At 42.6% G+C, this 20,264-nt stretch overlaps 1 protein-coding gene across 7 annotated transcripts in view; it reads left to right on the top strand.

The window, feature by feature from the left end:
* LOC121330902 (microtubule-associated serine/threonine-protein kinase 2-like) overlaps positions 1 to 20,264 on the top strand; it is a 114,167-nt gene that overhangs the window by 12,041 nt on the left and 81,862 nt on the right. For all 7 annotated transcript variants that reach the window (XM_041277857.1, XM_041277846.1, XM_041277843.1 and 4 more), the window contains exons 2-3: positions 5,162 to 5,309; positions 5,619 to 5,758. In XM_041277857.1, the coding sequence (XP_041133791.1) occupies positions 5,162 to 5,309; positions 5,619 to 5,758 (288 nt within the window). The remainder of the gene's footprint in view (positions 1 to 5,161; positions 5,310 to 5,618; positions 5,759 to 20,264) is intronic.

Here is a 20,264-nt window from a genome sequence, read left to right as displayed (position 1 = left end):
ATGATGCACAAGACACTTTGTGCATTTGTGTCGGGGCCCTTTGATAATATGCACATGGAATCCCAGCTCATTCTCGTCTTTCTCATTTTCACTTCCCCTTGTTTAGTTTCTCGGAGGCGAAGGCGTAAGAAAGAAGATATGGTATCGAGAGATCGTTAGGGTTGTCGGGGCGGAGGACGCTTGTGTAATTAATCCATTAGTCAATGTGGATGGTTACAGGGTGTTGTTGCTCAAGGCTGGTATTGAGCTACGCTTTTCATTAGCATACAAAAGGCCACTGCTGTCAGCTGCCGCTGGTCGTGTGTGTTGTCCTGAGCCAGTAATGGGATCAGCCGGGGATTTTGATGATCTGGTTTATTTTCTACACTCTCTAAAGGCACAGCTAGCTTCAGAATTTGCATTAACCCATGGCTTGACTAACTCCAGGGAGAAGAAGTTGTTACAGAAACGGGCAACTGCATGTCTGCAGAAGAGACACGAGTTACTGAAATGCTGTGTTCTTGAAACTGTTCTAGACTGTTGTTGGATTCTTTTAATAATAGCTTTACACAGTTTTTTGTTTAAATGAATATCAAACTGTCGAAGTTGTATTCATAAAAATCTTTGTGACTAGAGCCCATTGTTGCTACTTCTTCATCTGCAAAGTTGAGCTTGACATTTGAATTGAAATGTGTGCTGGCAGAAGCAGTTAGTAGCATTTGATTATATATATACACACACACACACACACCCTCTTTACTATAGCTGTATGCATACAGTGTAGCTCCAATGCATTCTTCTCTAGGACCAGTCCCTAAGCAGTATCATGCTTTAACAGTGACTGTTCACTTTTTACACGCCCCAGTGGGAAATGGTCTGTCCATGGCGTGAGATTATGGCATGTTTTGTGTTCCTGTTAACTCTGAGAAAAATACCAGACCGGATTATTTGAGAAGCTAGCTATTTAACTTTTACACCAGCGGTATTACATTTCAATCCAGCATTGGCAGAAAGACAAGCACTGCTTTTAATGCACAAACACAACCCTCAAAGATCTGGGCTGGCTTTGCTCAGTGCTGCTGTAGTTTATACAGCAGAGTGTTTAACGCCGTAGGAAAGATCACAAGTTACAGTTTCTCTGGGACATTCTGAAACTGTGGAAAGGTAATAAAAGCACATGCTTTCGAATGCCACTGGAAAGAACGTCAGGTCTGGGATGTAGTTTTTGTGTGGAAGTTCCTGCAAGCATCTGGCAGGTTTAATTTGTCACCCTACATCAGTTTGGAATATTTAGCTCCGCACCAGGAGAGCTGATGTATAGCTGCGCTTCCACCTCAATATTAAAGGTCATTTCTGCTGATTTGAACCTATTTTTTTAATCTACAGCTAATGATCATCAGATGCTTGCATTACATTTTTACAATGCTGTTGTCGTGGAAACTCAAAGGCCAGTGGGGGGAGTGGGGGAGGGGGGGCTACAGCACAACCCGTTTGGAGAGTACAGGAATTCATTTTTTTATGTCTTTCTCTGTTTTAAATGTGTCAGTACTTTACCATTCCCCAACCCTAATGTCACATACACAAAAAGCTACATTTTCTGCTTTTTCACATACCAGGAAACCTTTTACCATAAAAAAACAAACAAAACTAAAACAAATCCTTATTAATAATAGCAATGCTCATTCCCTGGTAAAGACCTGAGCGCGGGGTGTGCAGGGTGAGTCAGAGGACCTGCCCTTTCCAATGCGCCCTGGCTGTGCAAAGTTGCTGGTCTTCGATGGGGTTTCCACTGTGATTTTTGCATTGACTGTGCCACATATCTGTGAATACATATATACAATATATACCCGGCCAGTGTTGGTTCAGAACCACTGCCTGGTCAGTTTGACAAACGTACAGTAGATCTCTTTCCAGACAGGCAGCGTCCTGTAATTGGTATGGAAGAAGTGTAAATCTCCATGCACTCCCACGGGGAGACCCTACTCGAAAACCAATTTGGTTTTAATTTCTTCGACTGGCATAATAAATTGTTAATGTGTACATTACATTACAGAGTCTCGCCTCTGCGCATTTCTCAGGGTGAAGGCAGTGTAAATAATGCAGCAGAGCAGTGAACCTGCTTCTGTTTTATTGGTACCGTGTCGGTGGTTTCATCTAGAGCTGCTCTGAACCGTTTAGGATGAACTGTGATCTTTTTTTTTTTTTTTTTTGCTGTGCTTGCATTAAAAAAGGCACTTTTTTATTGCTGTTTGTGAGTAGTCTTGCTAACATGAACGGCTGACTAGAAAATAAATAAAGGAAGGTAACAATGATGTAAACAGGCTTTTAGGCAGATGCTAGGAACAAGCTCCAGTCACTGCATTGCGACCAGTGCTGGGAATATAGTGGTCTGTGACTGGTCATTCTCCCCTGCTGATTGGCCAGCGCTCAACTAATCCACGTGTTTGCCAGCTCTGTAGAGTGCAGTATGAGTACACCTGCGCGGGTTGTATTTGAATACATCTCAAGCCTGTGTCCAGCATTTGTATGGGGTCTAAATCTCAAGCCCTACTGCTGTAAAGTATAGCTAGCTTTAGCTTTAGTGCGTCTTATGGTTATTCACATTTCACAGTTGACTTGGCATTCAAGGACTGACAGAAGTAAGACTCCCATTGCATAGCAGTTTGATCCATTCCTGGTTTTACAGTGTGTTTAATCAGACACACCTCACCTATACACTGTGGATAATCAAGCTCCTAGTAAAACCTGAAATGGGTTAAACAGCTGTGCAATAGGAGTCTTATTTCCATCCCCGAAGGACACGCTGTTGGATCGCCAAGAGAGAAGTTAAAGGAGAGTTTGATTCTTTATTGTTTATTCTCAGTTTATTATTCACCACGCTTACTGAGATCCTGTATTCCAGCAAAATAGTACTTCTGAAAAGACTCTTTCAATCTGATAGTGTGGAAGTGTATTAGCATTGCCTATTGGCTTCAGTGCAATGCTATGCTTCATCACCACACTTCACCCGCAGTCTTCCTTGAGGAGTCTTTTCAGAGGCGATTTCTGCTGGAATAGTTAGTAAGCACGACAAATAATGATCTGGTATCTCAGCCCTGTCTGCCCTGTTTGTGTTTGTCTCTCTGATGTCTGCTTGTAGTCATGTCTGCTTGGAGAGGTGGGGCTCTCATCTGTTGACAGCATGCAGGAAATGACACCTAGCCTGGCTCCTGGACCTAGCCTCTGACTTCCTGCTCTCTGTTCCCTGTATTGCTGATTTGCTTGTAAAAGGAGTGATTTAAGGGGTGATTTTAGGTTGAATGCATACAAGATGAGCATAGCCTATTGCTAATAGAGCTTTGTGTGTATTGAAAAACCAAAGAGCTGTAATGTATAGGAGGCTGTGTGGTCCAGTGGTTAAAGAAACAGGGAGGTACCAGGAGGTACCCGGTTCAAATCCCAGCTCAGCCACTCATTGTGTGACCCTGAGCAAGTCACTTAACCTCCTTGTGCTCCATCTTTCGGGTGAGACGTTCTTGTAAGTGTCTCTGCAGCTGATGCATGGTTCACACACCCTAGTCTCGCATCTTGTAAAGCGCTTTGTGATGGTGGTCCACTATGAAAGGCTCTATATAAAAATAAAGATTATTATTATTATTATTATTATTATTATTATTATTATTATTATTATTATTATATGGTGTGAACAGTGTTTTTTCCGGTGTAGTTTTGTGGTGTCCTTGACTTTCCAGATGTTTTCAGATTCCAGCAGCTCCAGGTGTCAGTGTGGGGAGGAGGAAGTGTGCATTCCACTAGAGTCATGGTTGCGATGCTACCACTGTAGTGCTGGGTACATTGAGTCAGTGTATTTAGTAACATTGGGTCAGTGTATTTAGTAACAGTGGGTCAGTGCATTTAGTAACAGTGGGTCAGTGTATTTAGTAACAGTGGGTCAGTGCATTTAGTAACAGTGGGTCAGTGCATTTAGTAACAGCGGGTCAGTGCATTTAGTAACAGCGGGTCAGTGCATTTAGTAACAGCGGGTCAGTGCATTTAGTAACAGCGGGTCAGTGTATCTAGTAACAGCGGGTCAGTGTATCTAGTAACAGCGGGTCAGTGTATCTAGTAACAGCGGGTCAGTGTATCTAGTAACAGCGGGTCAGTGTATCTAGTAACAGCGGGTCAGTGTATCTAGTAACAGCGGGTCAGTGTATCTAGTAACAGCGGGTCAGTGTATCTAGTAACAGCGGGTCAGTGTATCTAGTAACAGCGGGTCAGTGCGTATTTAGTAACAGCGGGTCAGCGCATTTAGTAACATTGGGTCGGCGCATTTAGTAACATTGGGTCGGTGTATTTAGTGACACCGGGTCGGTGCATTTAGTAACGTTGGGCCGGTGCATTTAGTAACGTTGGGCCGGTGCATCTAGTAACGTTGGGTCGGTGTATTTAGTGACACCGGGTCGGTGTATTTAGTAACGTTGGGTCGGTGCATTTAGTAATGTTAAGAACATAAGAACATAAGAAAGTTTACAAACGAGAGGAGGCCATTCGGCCCATCTTGCTCGTTTGGTTGTTAGTAGCTTATTGATCCCAAAATCTCATCAAGCAGCTTCTTGAAGGATCCCAGGGTGTCAGCTTCAACAGTGTTGGGTCGGTGCATTTAGTAACATTGGGTCAGTGTATTTAGTGACACCGGGTTTTGCCCTCATCTTTCATCTTTGGAAAGATCAGTGACTTTAATTCTGCACAGTTAACTAGAAGTGGTCTTTTCAGCAACAATTACTATTTGATTCACGTGCATTAGACTGATATCAACTTGTAAAACACATCACACTATTGCATAGCAGTTTCACCCATTCCAGGTTTTAATAGCTGCTTGATTAGCCACTGCTGTTCAATGGGAGTCTTATTTCCACCCCTATTATATGCCTAATTCATTGTCTGAGAAGCTGTGAATCCTAAGTGTACATGTGGGCTTTGTGGAGCTCACTTTCCTAATTTGGAATTAACAACAGGCCTTTACCTGAGTCGACTGTTTTAAGCAACACAACACCCTTGCATGACGAGCTGTGGTGCTGGTGAGTGTAGAACAAGCTGGCCTGGCCTTGCCCGGGTCCTGGGATGGCTGTACGGTGGATGTTGTTTTTATTGTGGCCCTCTTGTAACGCTGATTTGTGTTTCCTTCTTTCTTTTCTCCCTGCAGAAGGAGTTTGCAGCCCCGGCCCCCCTGCTCTTCAGGAAGCTCAGTAACCCTGACCTCTCGCCCTCCACTGGGAAGGTGAAGCTGCAGAGGCAGCTGAGTCAGGATGACAGCCGACCTCGCCGGAGCAGTCTGGCCAGCTCTCTGACAGGTGAGGTGCGCCTCCCCTGGGACTTGTGTTCCGATCTCCCTGATGCCTCGTTGAATAGTTTGTAGCTCATACAAAATGCAGCACGAATACTCACACACACCCAAAAAAACTAAACAAATGATTGATTTAATATAACTGTATTGTTCTAGCCCGATACCCGAGTACAGCTGCCTTGCTTGTTAGGGCTCGGTTCTGTGGTGCAGGGGACCCGCACTGGCCCAGGGAGCAGGGGACCCGCACTGGCCCAGGGAGCAGGGGACTCAGGGTTTGTAGCCTGGCTGACAGCTGTGTGTTTGTGTTTATCTGCAGGGAAGCAGCACCTCCCCCTGTCCAGCAGCATGCACAGTGGAGTGAGCCAGTTGGCATGGCAACAGCCAGGAGAGCCCACCAACCTGGTCCGGATGAGGAACCAGACCCTGGGGCAGTCTGCACCGTCTCTCACCGGCCTGGTGAGTGATCACAACGCACGTATATACTTACACACACACACACACACACACACACACACACACACACACACCGCCTTCCTTCCTAGTCCAGCTCCAGGGTTTCTGCATAATATTTTAGTTTGCAGTCGAAATTATGCAGATTATGTGATTTATCTTTTAGGTAATTATTTACCGCTCTCCATTTCTAATTAGTTCCATGAAAGCATTCAGGCGTGCATACCAGCAGCTTGCCATTAGAAATGTTTTTCTTTAAGATGTGTGAAGACACAGGGATCACTGAATCACACTTGATTCTTTTTTCTGTTTAAAGCACTGAAGTGTTGCTTTTGAGCAGAGGTGTAAATAAAAAATAAATACATAAATAAATAAATAGTTTTATAAGAGCATCCCTGAGTACTGTGAGCAGTGGGTTATTGATTTTCTTATTGTAATCATGCTGGCATCAATAGCGGGCTGCAATACCTGCCTTGTCTTAAAGGACTGTACATGCCCAGGAAATGTGATAATAAAAGCAAGGCAATGGCTAGAGAGGGGGCCTGATTCACATTCTGGACTCTCTCAACTCAAAATCAGCATGAAGCGGTCCCTGGGCGTAGGTCCAGCGCAATTGCTTTACAAAGGAATTGATACAAGTGCTCCTAAGTAATGTAAGTGGGTTACCATACATCTTTGTGAACAGTAACTGGTAGAAATGTGTTCAAGGGAAAACAATGGAGTGTACATTACAATATGTACTTTAGAAACAAGCTGTGAGTCTTGAATTTCTAACCAAAATAATATATAAACACATGAGTCAAGATCTGTGCATTTCCTCTGGCTTGCAGCTAGAAAGCAGTCAGCCTTTACACGAAATTCTTTGGCAATAGCGGCGCCATCTGCATATGTGTGGTATTGCAGAACAAAACACAACTACACATATAAGATTTGCGCTGGATAGACCTTTCTGCCTGTGTTGAAAAGAAGGCATTGCAGTTAATTCAATGGTCAAATGGTAAATTAATGGTCAACAAATGGGAAGCAACTTTGAACGGTGAAGGAGTTGGGATAGTTTTAATAGCGTGCACAGGGGTTGTACAGAACCCTAAAAGCACTCGCCTTTTACACCAGGCTGGTAGTCTTCGAGCTGCTATTTAGATTTTTTTTTTCATTGTTGTTCATGTCTGCCTGTATTTACTAATCGATCGAATCCCATTTAGTGTGTCCATATGGTGGCAGAGCAATGTGTCGTGTGTTTTGGAAACAGACCCTCATAATTGAGATTTACTGGAGAAACCCTGTTACTGTAGATCTGCTTGTCTTTTTTTTAAACCTGCATGAGTGATTGCATTGTTTTAATTGTGTGTCAGAAAACCAGCAAGGACTTGTAAATATTGACTCTCTTTTAGCATAGAGGAAATGGACTTGTCCGTTTTTAGTTTGCTAAATTGGCGGCTTGACCACACTCAACGTCAGGTTGTTGTGCCCTAGTTTATTCAAGCTGTAAACATGTGAGATTATAATAGTCAGGTTGGTGTGCACAGGGGTTAGGGTTAGGGTTAGTGGTCAGGTTGGTGTGTACAAGGGTTAGGGTTAGTGGTCAGGTTTGTATGCACAGGGATAATACGGGTGAAACTGGCTTTTGGACTTACCAAGGCATATTGTTGTCTTTTAATCAGGTTAGGATGCACTCCAAAAGGGCACTGATATGTTATGTACTGAAAAGTTGAATATTCTAGTTCTTTTCAAGATGTGCTCTAAATCTATTAGCATCAAAGCGTATTTCATTGCACAGAGTACCCACTAGATGGAACCAGTGATTCTTTAACAGATGTGAAGTGGAGAGGGGGAGCAACAATACAACTAAGGGACAAGGACAGCTGTATTGAAATTATAAACAACCAGGTTTCAATGTAGTGGGCAACTTCTTTATATAAAAAAGTCATTTACAAGTGCATGTTTGCCTTACCCAAAAACGGAGCTCAGTATGTCGTCTTTGCAGTGATGCAGGCTGTATTTCCCAGTGTATAGTGTAGGCTGTATTTCCCAGTGTCTAGTGCAGGCTGTATTTCCCATTGTCTAGTGCAGGCTGTTTCTGCCATTGTCTAGTACAGGCTGTATCTTCCAGTGTCCAGTGCAGGCTGTATCTTCCAGTGTCCAGTGCAGGCTGTATCTCCCAGTGTCCAGTGCAGGCTGTATCTCCCAGTGTCCAGTGCAGGCTGTATCTCCCAGTGTCCAGTGCAGGCTGTATCTCCCAGTGTCCAGTGCAGGCTGTATCTCCCAGTGTCCAGTGCAGGCTGTATCTCCCAGTGTCCAGTGCAGGCTGTATCTCCCAGTGTCTAGTGCAGGCTGTATCTCCCAGTGTCCAGTGCAGACTGTATCTCCCAGTATCTAGTGCGGTTCTCTTGTCGTGTCAGAGAGGAGAGAGAGGGGTGGAAAGGCCTTGCTGTGAGCGCTTTGTTTTCTTGGATGGCTGCCGCTAGTCCAGGTTGCCAGTGGGAATGCAGAGCCCTGTTTCTTGTTCTGTTTTAGCGATCTGAGATCCAAGTGCCGGGTGCCATTTTCGCATGAAGGACCCCAGCTTCCCGTTGTTACATAAAAGACAAGAAACACACTGGGCTAGCGTCTGAGGACAAGATGAATTATTTAAAGAAACTACACATCAGAATCACACTTTTTTGTTAATCTGTGTGGCTATTTGCTTTTAAATACTTAATAATAATTATTACTGAGTTTTAGTTAGTCGGGCTGGACACTAAAACTTAGTTAAAGAATTGCTTTTTATTCTCAAGTGGCTTTAAGACGGGACATAACAATAAAAAGTGTGAGGTGCAGTATTAATCTATTGAGAGAATGTAAAGCTACGAAAAGCTTTTCTCTCAATGGGATTGTTTGATTGGCAGGAAAATCCTTTGAAATTCAGAGATTGTACTAGGGAGGTACTGTATAGTACCTCCCCCATTCACGGCAATCTGTAATCAATTAGTAGCTACCAGTAGTATTCCAGACTGGTGTGCTTTTAAAACACGAAGCTGCATGCAGCTCAGCCTTCTAAGACAATGACAAGGGATACTGCACTATACATCTGGCAGGTGGCGCTATTAACCCACAATGTAAACAGAAAGAGTTGTATCTGAATAGTTGAGCTGTGTAGCTCTTGTAGGTTATCTACAGGATCCATCCTTGTGGCTGGCTTGTGTGTGAGCATCACTGCCTGAATAATTAAAAAAAGGAACAAAAAAGGTTGAAACAAACAAAACCCTGGATCATGTGATATCTTATAACAAACGTATTCTTCTAATAAAATATATCACTTCAAACTTCCCCTGGCTTAATGCTAAGACGACTGTATGTGTTAAAACCGGGCTTCGTTATGTATTTCGAACCCTGCATGACAGTTTGACCATTTTTTAAATTGAAATATTTTTCAAATACATTTTTTTTTAAATGTTTTCAATTCTTCAGATTTGTAGCGCAGAACTCCTCTCTAACGGGTAGAACAAATCCACCTGGCTTGTCTGATTTGTGTCGACAAGTAAGTGGTGAGAGAAACTGAAGCTGTCAAGCAAGAAGTGGTGTGCTGTAGTGTTACATTTTCATTTACACCTGCGGTGTGGAACAGCGTCGCCTGGGGGACCGTTTTCAACCCTCACCCTGCGGAACGGTGGTGAAAGCACGAGGTGTCTCAGGGTGTGGTTTGTCTTGTGTACACGTTTCATTCTTCTGCTTTTTTATTTTCTCCATCGTGCATTTACTGTGTCACAGATTTACCTATCAAATGGGGTAACGATAGTCCCATGTGGCAAGAGACCTGAACACTGCTTGCAAATACAAATACAAATACTGTCTATATATAGCAGACCGTCTATTCATTTGCAGATCTGAATACGAAGCACAGCCCCCGAGGTATTAGAAATGTTAGTGCCAGTGCTGAGAAAGTCAGCAGACATTTAACTGCGAATGTGAGTCTTCCAGGTTTTAATGTGCTCGATTAGCCCCTGTGTATTGGTGCTGTAGCTCAGGTGTGTCTTTATTAAACGCGGAGTAAAACCAGGAATGGATCTGACTGCTTTGCAATGGAAGTCTCATTTAAATCCCTGCTAAATGTATGTAAAATTTCAGGCTTTAAAGGACCTTGGTTACAGTAATTCGATATGCTGCCATTTAGACTCTCTTTGTTTGTTTCAGGTTTGCAGTATCACTTCGCAAGATTGTATATTGCTGTCATTGAACTCTTATGTTACAATCCTTGACCTTTTTAGGGTGTGTTTTATTATTCAGTTTTCTGTTTCTCAAGTGTCCCCTTGGGATGATATGCTGGGTCATAGAATTTTTACTTGCTGTAGTTTATGAGAATTCCTCCCAGGATGTGAACACAAGTCCAAATGCTGAGCTATTTCTGGGATGGCTTTTTTACAATCCAGCCCGCTTGTTAGCCTCCCTAAAGCGTGCAGTTATTTGCTTACATAAGTGAGTTTAAATCTGAGAGACTGTCTGCATTCAGAGACCCTGCGGTCAGTCTGTGTGTGTTGTCAGTTTGAGTTTGTGTTGCCATGTTAAGCTGCTGACACAGTGGTTGTTACTGTAGTATGACGTTCCAATGCCCTGTCTGGCTGCGTCGAGAGTCGGTGTCATGAAAAAGTAAAGAGTTTAAAAAGAATTGCGGAATGCACGATACCTGTATTTTTTATGCTTTTTTTCTACTGTTTTTTATTGTGTGTGTGTGTGTGTCTATATATATATATCAATTTGAATAAATGTAGCTTGTCTCTTCTCCTTAGTCCAGCGTTGTAGAGTCAAAGCTGTTAGAATGAACCATGGCAGCTCTCGACGCATTTCTGCAGGGTTTTTAGAAGGGTGTCATTTCCTGTAATGAAAGGAGGAATGAATGAAGAGAGCTCCTGTAATTCATCAGTGGCTTCTTCAACCTCTCCTACTCTCCTGCACCTCCAAAACACCAGCTCACAGCTATCGGGGACTGTCTTGACGGCCTGTTTTTGTAAAATCGCTCCTTTTAGTTATGAATGGTTATTTTTCAGTAAAGGATGAAAAACTGAAATCCCTGATTTAACGTGGCTGCTGACAGCATCCACTGATATATACCAGATTGAATTCACCTTTGCACTGGCCTTGCATTATGCTTTGGATTTTTGTTTTTTTTTTAATTGCCAGGGGCTGTTGAAATTCTCTCTTCTTTTTTTTTTTTGAGAGGTGGTTGTTGATAGTTCCCTGTATAAACCCGTCTCTCTTTCCTCCGCTATCTAATCTAACTCTTTTTCAGACAGTCATGGTGGTGTCTGATTCCTTGAGGTGAATCCTAAATGATCTTATGTTTTTGGTGAAAGTATCGTCAAAATCATAGCAATATGTTGCCTAAAAACATACCATTTTCTGCTTTACATATTCCTTTACAGATACAAAGCTGCACGAAATACACCCAGGTTCTGTTTAATTCCTGATGAACACCGATTCTGTTTGCACTCCTTTGTGCTGCTTGTTCTGTGCCCAATTGCAGGTTGTTTTAACCATTTTCTTCCTTTATTCCTTCTTTGATTTTCTGTCTGATCTCTTATTCTTAACACTCAAGCACCTATTAATAAAGCAACCTTTTTTCTTCTGCTTGATGTACTGATGATACATTTCAAAGGCATCCTTTCTATGATACAATAGGGCTGGTGCATGTGATACATCACCCACAAACCAAGCCTTTTAATCCTCCTGTTTGGCTGTCATGAAAGCAGACAGGTGCTGCTTTTGAAGGTCAGTGGAAAGCAACCATTCAGCTTTAAACAATGGGATCCCTCGTGTTTAAGTTACTTATTATTATTATTATTATTATTATTATTATTATTATTATTATTATTATTATTATTATTATTGTTGTTGTTGTTGTTGTTTTTACTGGAATTAACCTCTTGCAAAATGTATGTGGCTGAATGTTTTAATGTAACAGAAGCCAGCCACTGCGGACCTCAGGCTTAAACTGTTGTGTGAATCGCGCTCATCAATTTTAAATGGATTGGCGAGCATAACAGTGTCCTTAACTATTTACTTCCTGTAAAATAAATATTCTTTAAAATGAGTAAGTAAAAAAAAAACCTTGATCCCTGCATTGTGGTGCCCTAATTAATGTTCGTGTGATCAGATTGACACTGGTGCTACAAGCAACTATTATTAATCTTGTTTTAATCTATTATTGCTGTGATTATTCAGATTAATTACAACAATACTTCATAATGGCAAATGTGTGCACTTTTATTTTTTAACCATATTTAATATTATTTAGCAGTATTGGACAGAACTCCACTCAGAACTGCAGACCAGTTAACTAGATGAATGTACTGTACTGAACGTCTATGCCCATTTGTATTCATGTCCCGGTGAAACATTGAAGTCGTTCTCCTCTGGTGGTCTCTCTCTGAAGTTACTTCATTGGGTTTGTTCCATTGAACATTTTCTATCTCATAAAGAATCACACAGTTTGCTTACCCAGCACTGCATGTGAGGGAAAACGAGTTACCATCTTAACCTACGCTGCATGGATTTCACTAGGAAGCTTTCAAAACTGGGGGTACCATGATTCAACTATAAGCCTGCCAGAAAGAGTATCTGTACTGGGAGCATTTCCACAGAGACCTCTGCATCCTGCTTCACAGCAGGCATTATTAATGTTAATAACCCTGGATAGATAGACCACCTGTTAAGATAAGTTAAGTTCCCTTGTTGTATCCTTGGTACAATTGCTAGTTTTGTTTGATCTCATACTGTATGCTTTGCTGTTTCCGTTTCTGCAGGTCAAACCCACAGACCTGCAGCACTCCTGTTAAGTAGAGAGTTTGAATGCTGTTGCATGTCCCCATTGTGAATAATGAGCTGCTCTGGTTTCTGATGTGTACTGGGTTTAATTTTCCATCTTCCCGGCACAGCGTGGCTTTTTAATATGAGGTTCAGCAGACAGAGCCGCCCTCCTGCCGATGTATTCTATAGACAAAGAATTTTAATCCCCACTCGAGACGGGTGCAACTTGCACGAGGATTTGCAAAAACTAAAAAGCTGGGACTAAAATCAATTGATTGAACTCAAGGAGGCGTGTCGAAGAGGCATTCTTTGTTTTGTTAACATTATGCAGACAGTTTTTTTTAACAAATTCTCTGTGTGTCAGGAATCTTAAGACTTGCGTGTATCAGAGTGCAGGCTGGGTATGAACCAGTGACCGTGCCCACCACAAGGGAACGTCTAACCACTATGCAAGAGAGCCGGGTTCGTCTCAGTGTGTAAGGCTTTTAACCTTGTCTCACCGATGGGACAGACTCCGGGACAGCTGTGCAATCACATAGCGCTGCCCGTTGCACATGCTAGCACATCCTGTCTAAACGATAAGGCAGTCTGTCTCCATCTCTCTTACTAAACCTTGACATTTGTGACTACGTTTTGGTTCAATCTTCCCCTCTCGCCTGACTAAATGATAGCATTGTTTCACTCCAGCATGCCATGGCCGAAACTGCAAAGATTTCAGACTACAAACAGAACCCCTCCACTTGTTACAGTAACCATCCCTGCAGTGCGTGTGTACGCTGTGCTTCTTACTTACACTCACCTTGGTGTTTGCATATTTTGTATGTTTTGTAGATCAAAAAATGAAAGCAACTATGTCTTAACATCAACTCCCATATTAAAAGCAAACAGCTCTTTTCTCATTCAGTAGCTGTGGGAGGATTGACTGGTAGAAGACCGTGGTAATCCATCACCACAGGGTAACATTGCCATGGCATGAGTACCCGGGTTCATAGTGGCAGTGGAGGAGACGAGGTAATGAGAAGCAGCAGCGTGTTGCAGCCTGTTTCCTTCAGATTTGTCTCTGATGTTTGGTTGGTTGATAGAATGCAGAGCGGATGATTTGGACATACAGTAATATAAATGGGGTTGCCTGGCAATGATCTGGAGTCTTATTAACCACAACCTATTTATATTGCATTCTGAGTTACATTTCATTTTAGGAGAGCAGTACTGGACTGGAACTGAGCACAGCCTGTTTTGTGTTCTCTTAGCCTAAAATAGATGAAGTGCTTGGCACAGAACAGCCTGACCTGGAGGTGTATACATGCATCACTATGCAATGATAGCTTCACCCCTCTGCTCTGGCCAATATATTAGGGACTAGTGGCATTCCATTCACCACACCCTCTGCTACAGCACCCCTTGTGGTGAATGCTGTCATTGCCAGCTGATAGGGGCAGAGGAGAGCCCAGTCTCTATGGGAATCCTGCTTAGTGTGCCATTATTAACCTTCCTCTCGACAGTTTAACACACATGGTTGTATAGCAGATCACCCTCTCAGTCTGTACTGAGGGTAACCTCGAGCTCCAGTGTTATGTTGTGGCTCACCTCTGTTATATAGGTCTGTGGGGGATGCTAATGTGTGTTTTCAAGAGCCCTCAGCGGGTCTACATTATGCTGGAAAGCATGCCTAGGAATGCAAACCCTTTGAGCTTTTACAATGAAATTCTGCCTGAATGTTGCAAACCCCAGCAGTATGATATTTTAAACTGCCAACAGTACAGTACAGTACACGGGACAGGATTAGACACTAAACCCCCCCCCCCCCCATCACACCTAAATTATGTTAACAATGAAGGCACGGTTTCCTGCTTCGGAGCGCTGAGATTAGCATTTAATTTAAGAGCCAGTGTGGTGGATTAATTGGTTTTTTTCTTTCTTTGGCTTGCAGTGACAAGGGCAGTTTTGTTAGTGCGCCTCCAGTCACTAAAATTAAACCCAGTGCTGGAAACAATCACTCTAATTGGCTGCTTGGTAACCCTGGGAACCGTGTGTTCTTTGTTAGGAATTGTGTATGCCTCTGATAAACTACTGTTTGGCAGTAAATCGAGGCCTGAAATTAATAAAGAAACAACAACGCTGGTACAGTATGTATTGGAGTGATGAGCAGCTTTGCTGCTGTTATCAAGCTGCTGTGTTGCCCACTGTCAGATTATTCGAGGGGGTCATTCTAGTTGTGGAAGACCCATCCCAGTAATAAAACAAAGCTCTACTTTAGGGTCCCGATTAGAGGTTTAATCATTTGCATTAAAACAACCTGAAACGGGGTTGTGACTGATTTTATGGTTTTTTTTTTTTTTATAAGTCTCCCAATGTTTAACCAGTTGGAACTTTTTTTTTTGGCTTTATAATTCAAGATTTATTTATTTATTTGCCCTTTCATGCATGGCATTTTGAAAATACAGTAGCTGAAAAAAGTAGTTTGATCACAATGCGATTTTCTATTTTTTTGAGGCTATCATGCATTTGCGTCTTCCATGTGTCCCCCATATAAAGACGGAAAGAGTTTATCCGTCCCCATATGAGGTTGCCGTGCGTAAAAGGGTTAATTATCTTTCCATCGAGAACACTATTCTTGAAAGGGAACCCCAGTGGCTAAAGTTGAGCAGTGAGGTTGTTTTTTCTGTTTTTATCCGTGTACAGAGCTCTCTGTGACTGTGCGAGCTAAACTCGGTTTCATTATTTTACATACGCAAACGCACTGCAGCTTTCTGAACGCTGGCCTCGGTGGTGCCCATGTCACTACCTCCTGAGGAGCAGACAGCACGAACGAGTGGAGCTCCAGGTGGGTGCCTTCAGCTTCACTGCACCCCCTTACTTCACAGTTTCCCTCAGTTTGTTCTCTCTTATTGCATACCCCTTGAAACAAATGAATTGCCCCCTTTAATAGTATATGGGCAATTTAGCTTTTTTTTTGTTTTGTTTCCAACTTTCAGACATGCTCTGAAACATACACAGTGTTAAGACTACATTTCCAAAAGCTGTAAAACAAGTGTGTCTAAACAAGGTCTGCAAACATTATACCATGTTGCAGCGTACAGTAAGTATTCGCTTACAGTGACAATAGAAGGATTACTGGAGTATAGGGTACTCACCTCCCCTCTTGTGGTACCAGTATAGTCATGCTCTTACAATGCAATGTAATACAATACACATTCAAAAAATGTAGCACTCAGGGTAATGAGGATATGTAGGTCTCGATTTAAACCCAGCGAGATTCCAGTGTGTCGTGTTTTAAGGCCATGACTTTGAAAGCCTTGGCCCTTAGAAAACAATGTGGCCTCTTACTTGAGATACAGTTAGGAGTCCAGCACTTGAAAGACGAGCTTGTGTGTATATAGTTGTAAGTAGCTAAGGGCAAGACCTTGGGATCCCAGTCTGGGATCCAAGTACATTTGTAATTTGATTAATCTAAGCACTCCATTTATTTTCTGCCTGCACATAATAGTCTGCAGCCTCAGAAGCAGAACCCTAAAAGTAAGTATATGCAGTACCGGTACCTTTTTACAAAGAACATTCACTGAGTCTAATGGCACATTAACTTCAGTTGTGAAAAGGTGCTTTTGAGTCTCTTGGTGAGCTGCCTTTTAACCCTTGTAATATTACAGGGTGCTAGCTGCTGTGTTCAGTCATAAACCAGTGGCTTGTACACTCCGCCTGCCCCATTTTGGGCAGCCCTGTGGGATACATGCCCCCCGTTTGGCTCATTAACTTTAATTGATAGAAGAGAAATGGAGTCTAAGCAATAATTGCCCGTAATGAAATCACAATTCTTCTTTTTTAAATATATGTATCTGTAGGGTTTGTGAATTCCATACCTGGCAGCGTTGCACCAGTGCACCCCGCATTGTAACAATCACCCCCGAATGCCTGTGCCAACCAGGCACATTAACCTTGCCATGCCCAGTCAAGGTTATTGCAAGCCCAATCAAATAGTGATCTGCCTATTGTTTGTGTGTCAAATCAAGAGGTTGTTGTTAAAATTACACACCACACAGACCTATGTATGTAACAACAATACAAGCTGTTAACAGTGTATTTTTCATTTTGCCCTTCTGGGAGCAAAAAGCAATTAAAAATGTGCCCAACACCGTCTGTAGACTATTGTCCCCGGGCATGGGGTATTTCATTGCTCTGGCTCCCTGGTCGCTCGCTGCACTGCTTAGAGAGATGCAGCTGCTGCTGAGCAACCCCTTTCCTGTCCTCCAAGTAATAAGTGCTCTCTCGACATACAGCTGCGACTTAAAGATACATATTAAACAGCAGGCATGCATTCGATAAGTAAGCAACGGAGGGGAGCAGACATACGTGTGAAGTGTGAAGCGGTTTTCACTGTGAGCTGGAGTGTGGGGACCTTTTATTTGCTTCACTACCAAATTCTAAAAAAATAAGTAGAACAGTTACGTGCAGATCACTTGGAGACAGCCCTGAATGTTAATTTTGCAATGAAATAAAACCTGGTGAAATCGGTAATGCATCAAGCGCAGATGTACAGTGCAGTGCAGTTGTGCGTTATTGTGACGTTGCAGGAGGACTCTTTAGTGGTTAAGGTGCTGGTTGCACCGGTCTCCTCTGCAGTGCATGCAGGGATCTCAGTTACTAGTGGGCACAGGCACATGTATGATATCTCTAGTCTTACATTGAAAACCAAAAAAGCAAGGGCTGCTTTACAAAACAGAAGCTTTCCTGAACATCTGTGCAGTGTTTTTTGTGTAAAGTCCTGAGAGAAAAAAAAAAAACACAAAGCATATTAAACATTTAATTGGCGCTGAATTTATAAATACTTAGTAAATGCAGCAACAGACTTTTCAGCTGGAAGTGTTTCTCAGTTCAGTACCAGGACTGTAACAATCGCACAGATGGCAAGGCTGCTTCAGGACGGGACGGGAAGGCTGGGCTTGTTTGCTGTCTGCTGTGGCCTCTTGCCTTTGACCATGAGGTCGGGGATCCTGATCTGGCCAAGGTCAGAGCAACCTTAAATGACTGATTTAGGGTGGATCAGTAGGGCATTGTACCGAATGCTTTCTTATACTATTCTTTCTGCCAGATTTCATTATATTGTAGCCCCAGGAGATGTACAATTAGTTTTTGATATATGTGTGTGTGTTTGGGGTGATGCGTTGCTCCAGTGTAACACAGCAATAGGTGCTTTGATGGATGCTTCTTCTTTTCAGTAGATCATTCCATACCTAGATGTGTTATAGATCAAAGATATTGTGTCAACCCCTACAAACCATGTGGAAGTGTGGTGTCCTGCATCGATTGATTGTGTTCTGCTTTAGAGATCCTGTTGTAGCACACACACACACATAATATATATATTAGAAATGTCATCAAATCTGTATTAAAGATTCTATCATGATTGAGTCTTGTAGGTGAAGGTCCCTTGAGTTGTCATTAAAACAGGTGTTGCTATATCTTCATTTCTGTCAGGTGGCAGAACTTCTCTTCTTGCTGCACACTGGTCTGATGTAATATCAGGACGAGCAAAGAAAAAGTAACAGAACCATGAGTGTTCATTACTGACAAAAATAACTGTCCCCGTGGAGTTAAGCTTGGAGGAACGTAGAATGACAGCTGCTGCTCTTCACTGCAGTACTCATTGAGATTTTGACAAGGCAGATCCACGGCTTCCAAACCCGGGCCTTTCGACACGAATCACGAATGTTAACTTGAAATAAGCAGTAGTGTTTTTTTCTTTTCATTTTTGGTTTTGTAGCAGAATTTCCCTACTGAATTGCTGTCGCCAGTGGTAAACTCATTAATCCTCTCTGTCCATCCTCTCAACCACGTTCAGTCAGTGCCTGCTCCTTCTTCAATAGGGCGCCGTGCCTGGATTGATTTAAGGAATGTTGTTTCAGGGCTGGTTATGCATCTCAAGCATATTTATTTATACTCCGCAGGTCCATTTATCCCCCTCCTCATGCCTTTCTCATCTTCTGTGAATGGGACCTTGACCCTAACCCTAAACTCTAATCCACCACGTTCCCATCTTCTGTGAATCAGATCTACAACACAAGGCAGTAATCTAGTCTTCAAACACTTCACTATTAAAGCCCCAGTGAGGTCTGGAACCTCCATGCATTCTATTGGCATTGAGGTTCTAGGTATTCTAGAACCCAACCAGAGACACTTTCTTTCAGTACAGCTTTCAATACAGTAAATTAAACCTGAAACAAAAAAAAAATAATGTCACACTAGAAGACTGCTTGTTTAAACGTGGAATCTCCACTCTACCTCCCCAGCGTTAGAGTTTGGTTATAGCCTTGTGGTGGATTGATCTAATACTGTTTCCAATGTAGCCTACAGACTGTGACCCTCAATCAGTTCACAACATTGACCTCCAGTAGCTGATTCCAGTACCCTCCTGGTGCAATTGAGGATTATTAAGGCTACTTTCTCTTAAGCACTGAGGTTTTTAATTAAAAAAACAACACCCCCCCCCCCCCCCCCCCGCATTGTGCTTCCAGTGTGACTGCATGACCTTTCTCCCTCTCCATCTCTTAATAAGCTCTACCCATTGATCTCTGATTTCTGCACAGAATGATTATCTGCAGAACTGTCCTGTCAAACCTTTGCCAAAAGATGGAGTGCTATATAATGACCTTGTACTTTTATAGGACAGTAGAATTTGGGTTGCTCTCTAAATGGTTTTAATGGTGATTGTGAACCGCTCGGCCTGTGTGTTAGGAGTATAGTAGCCTACAGTAGGATTGTAATTTGATGGGGTTTGAAAGGAATTTGGAAATTAAAATGGGAATAACACCCCTGCCCTGCTTGTGCTTGTGCCTTTCCTATCTACAGTGCAAAGCAAACCTCTGGATTAAATTTCGGCTCTGTAGACAAGGCACACAAGCACACAACACAACAAATACATGCATGTATTTATGCATACACACACTAACACACGCACACACACAATAACAATAATACCAACAGGGCACACTCACACACACACACACATTAACACAAACAGTAACAGGGTACACATGCACACACACACACACACACACACAATAACAATAATACCAACAGGGCACACTCACACACACACACACAAACACAAACAATAACACACACACACGCACACACACACACACACACACAATAACAATAATACCAACAGGGCACACTCACACACACACACATTAACACAAACAGTAACAGGGTACACATGCACACACACTAACACCTACAGGGCACACACACACACACACACACACACACAGGGCACACACACACACACACACACACACACACACAATAACAATAATACCAACAGGGCACACTCACACACACACACAATAACACAAACAGTAACAGGGTACACATGCACACACACACACACACACAATAACAATAATACCAACAGGGCACACTCACACACACACACATTAACACAAACAGTGACAGGGTACACATGCACACACACTAACACCAACAGGGCACACACACACACACACACACACACACACACACACACACACACACACACACACATTAACACAACACTCACACACACACACATTAACACAAACAGTAACAGGGTACACATGCACACACACACACACACACAGCACACACGCACACACGCACACATGCACACACACAATAACAATAATACCAACAGGGCACACTCACACACACACACATTAACACAAACAGTAACAGGGTACACATGCACACACACTAA

This window comes from Polyodon spathula, chromosome 18, assembly GCF_017654505.1.
Source record: "Polyodon spathula isolate WHYD16114869_AA chromosome 18, ASM1765450v1, whole genome shotgun sequence".
NCBI lineage: Eukaryota > Metazoa > Chordata > Actinopteri > Acipenseriformes > Polyodontidae > Polyodon > Polyodon spathula.
Note: the sequence above shows the minus strand (reverse complement) of the source record. Positions and strands in the feature narration are given on the sequence as shown.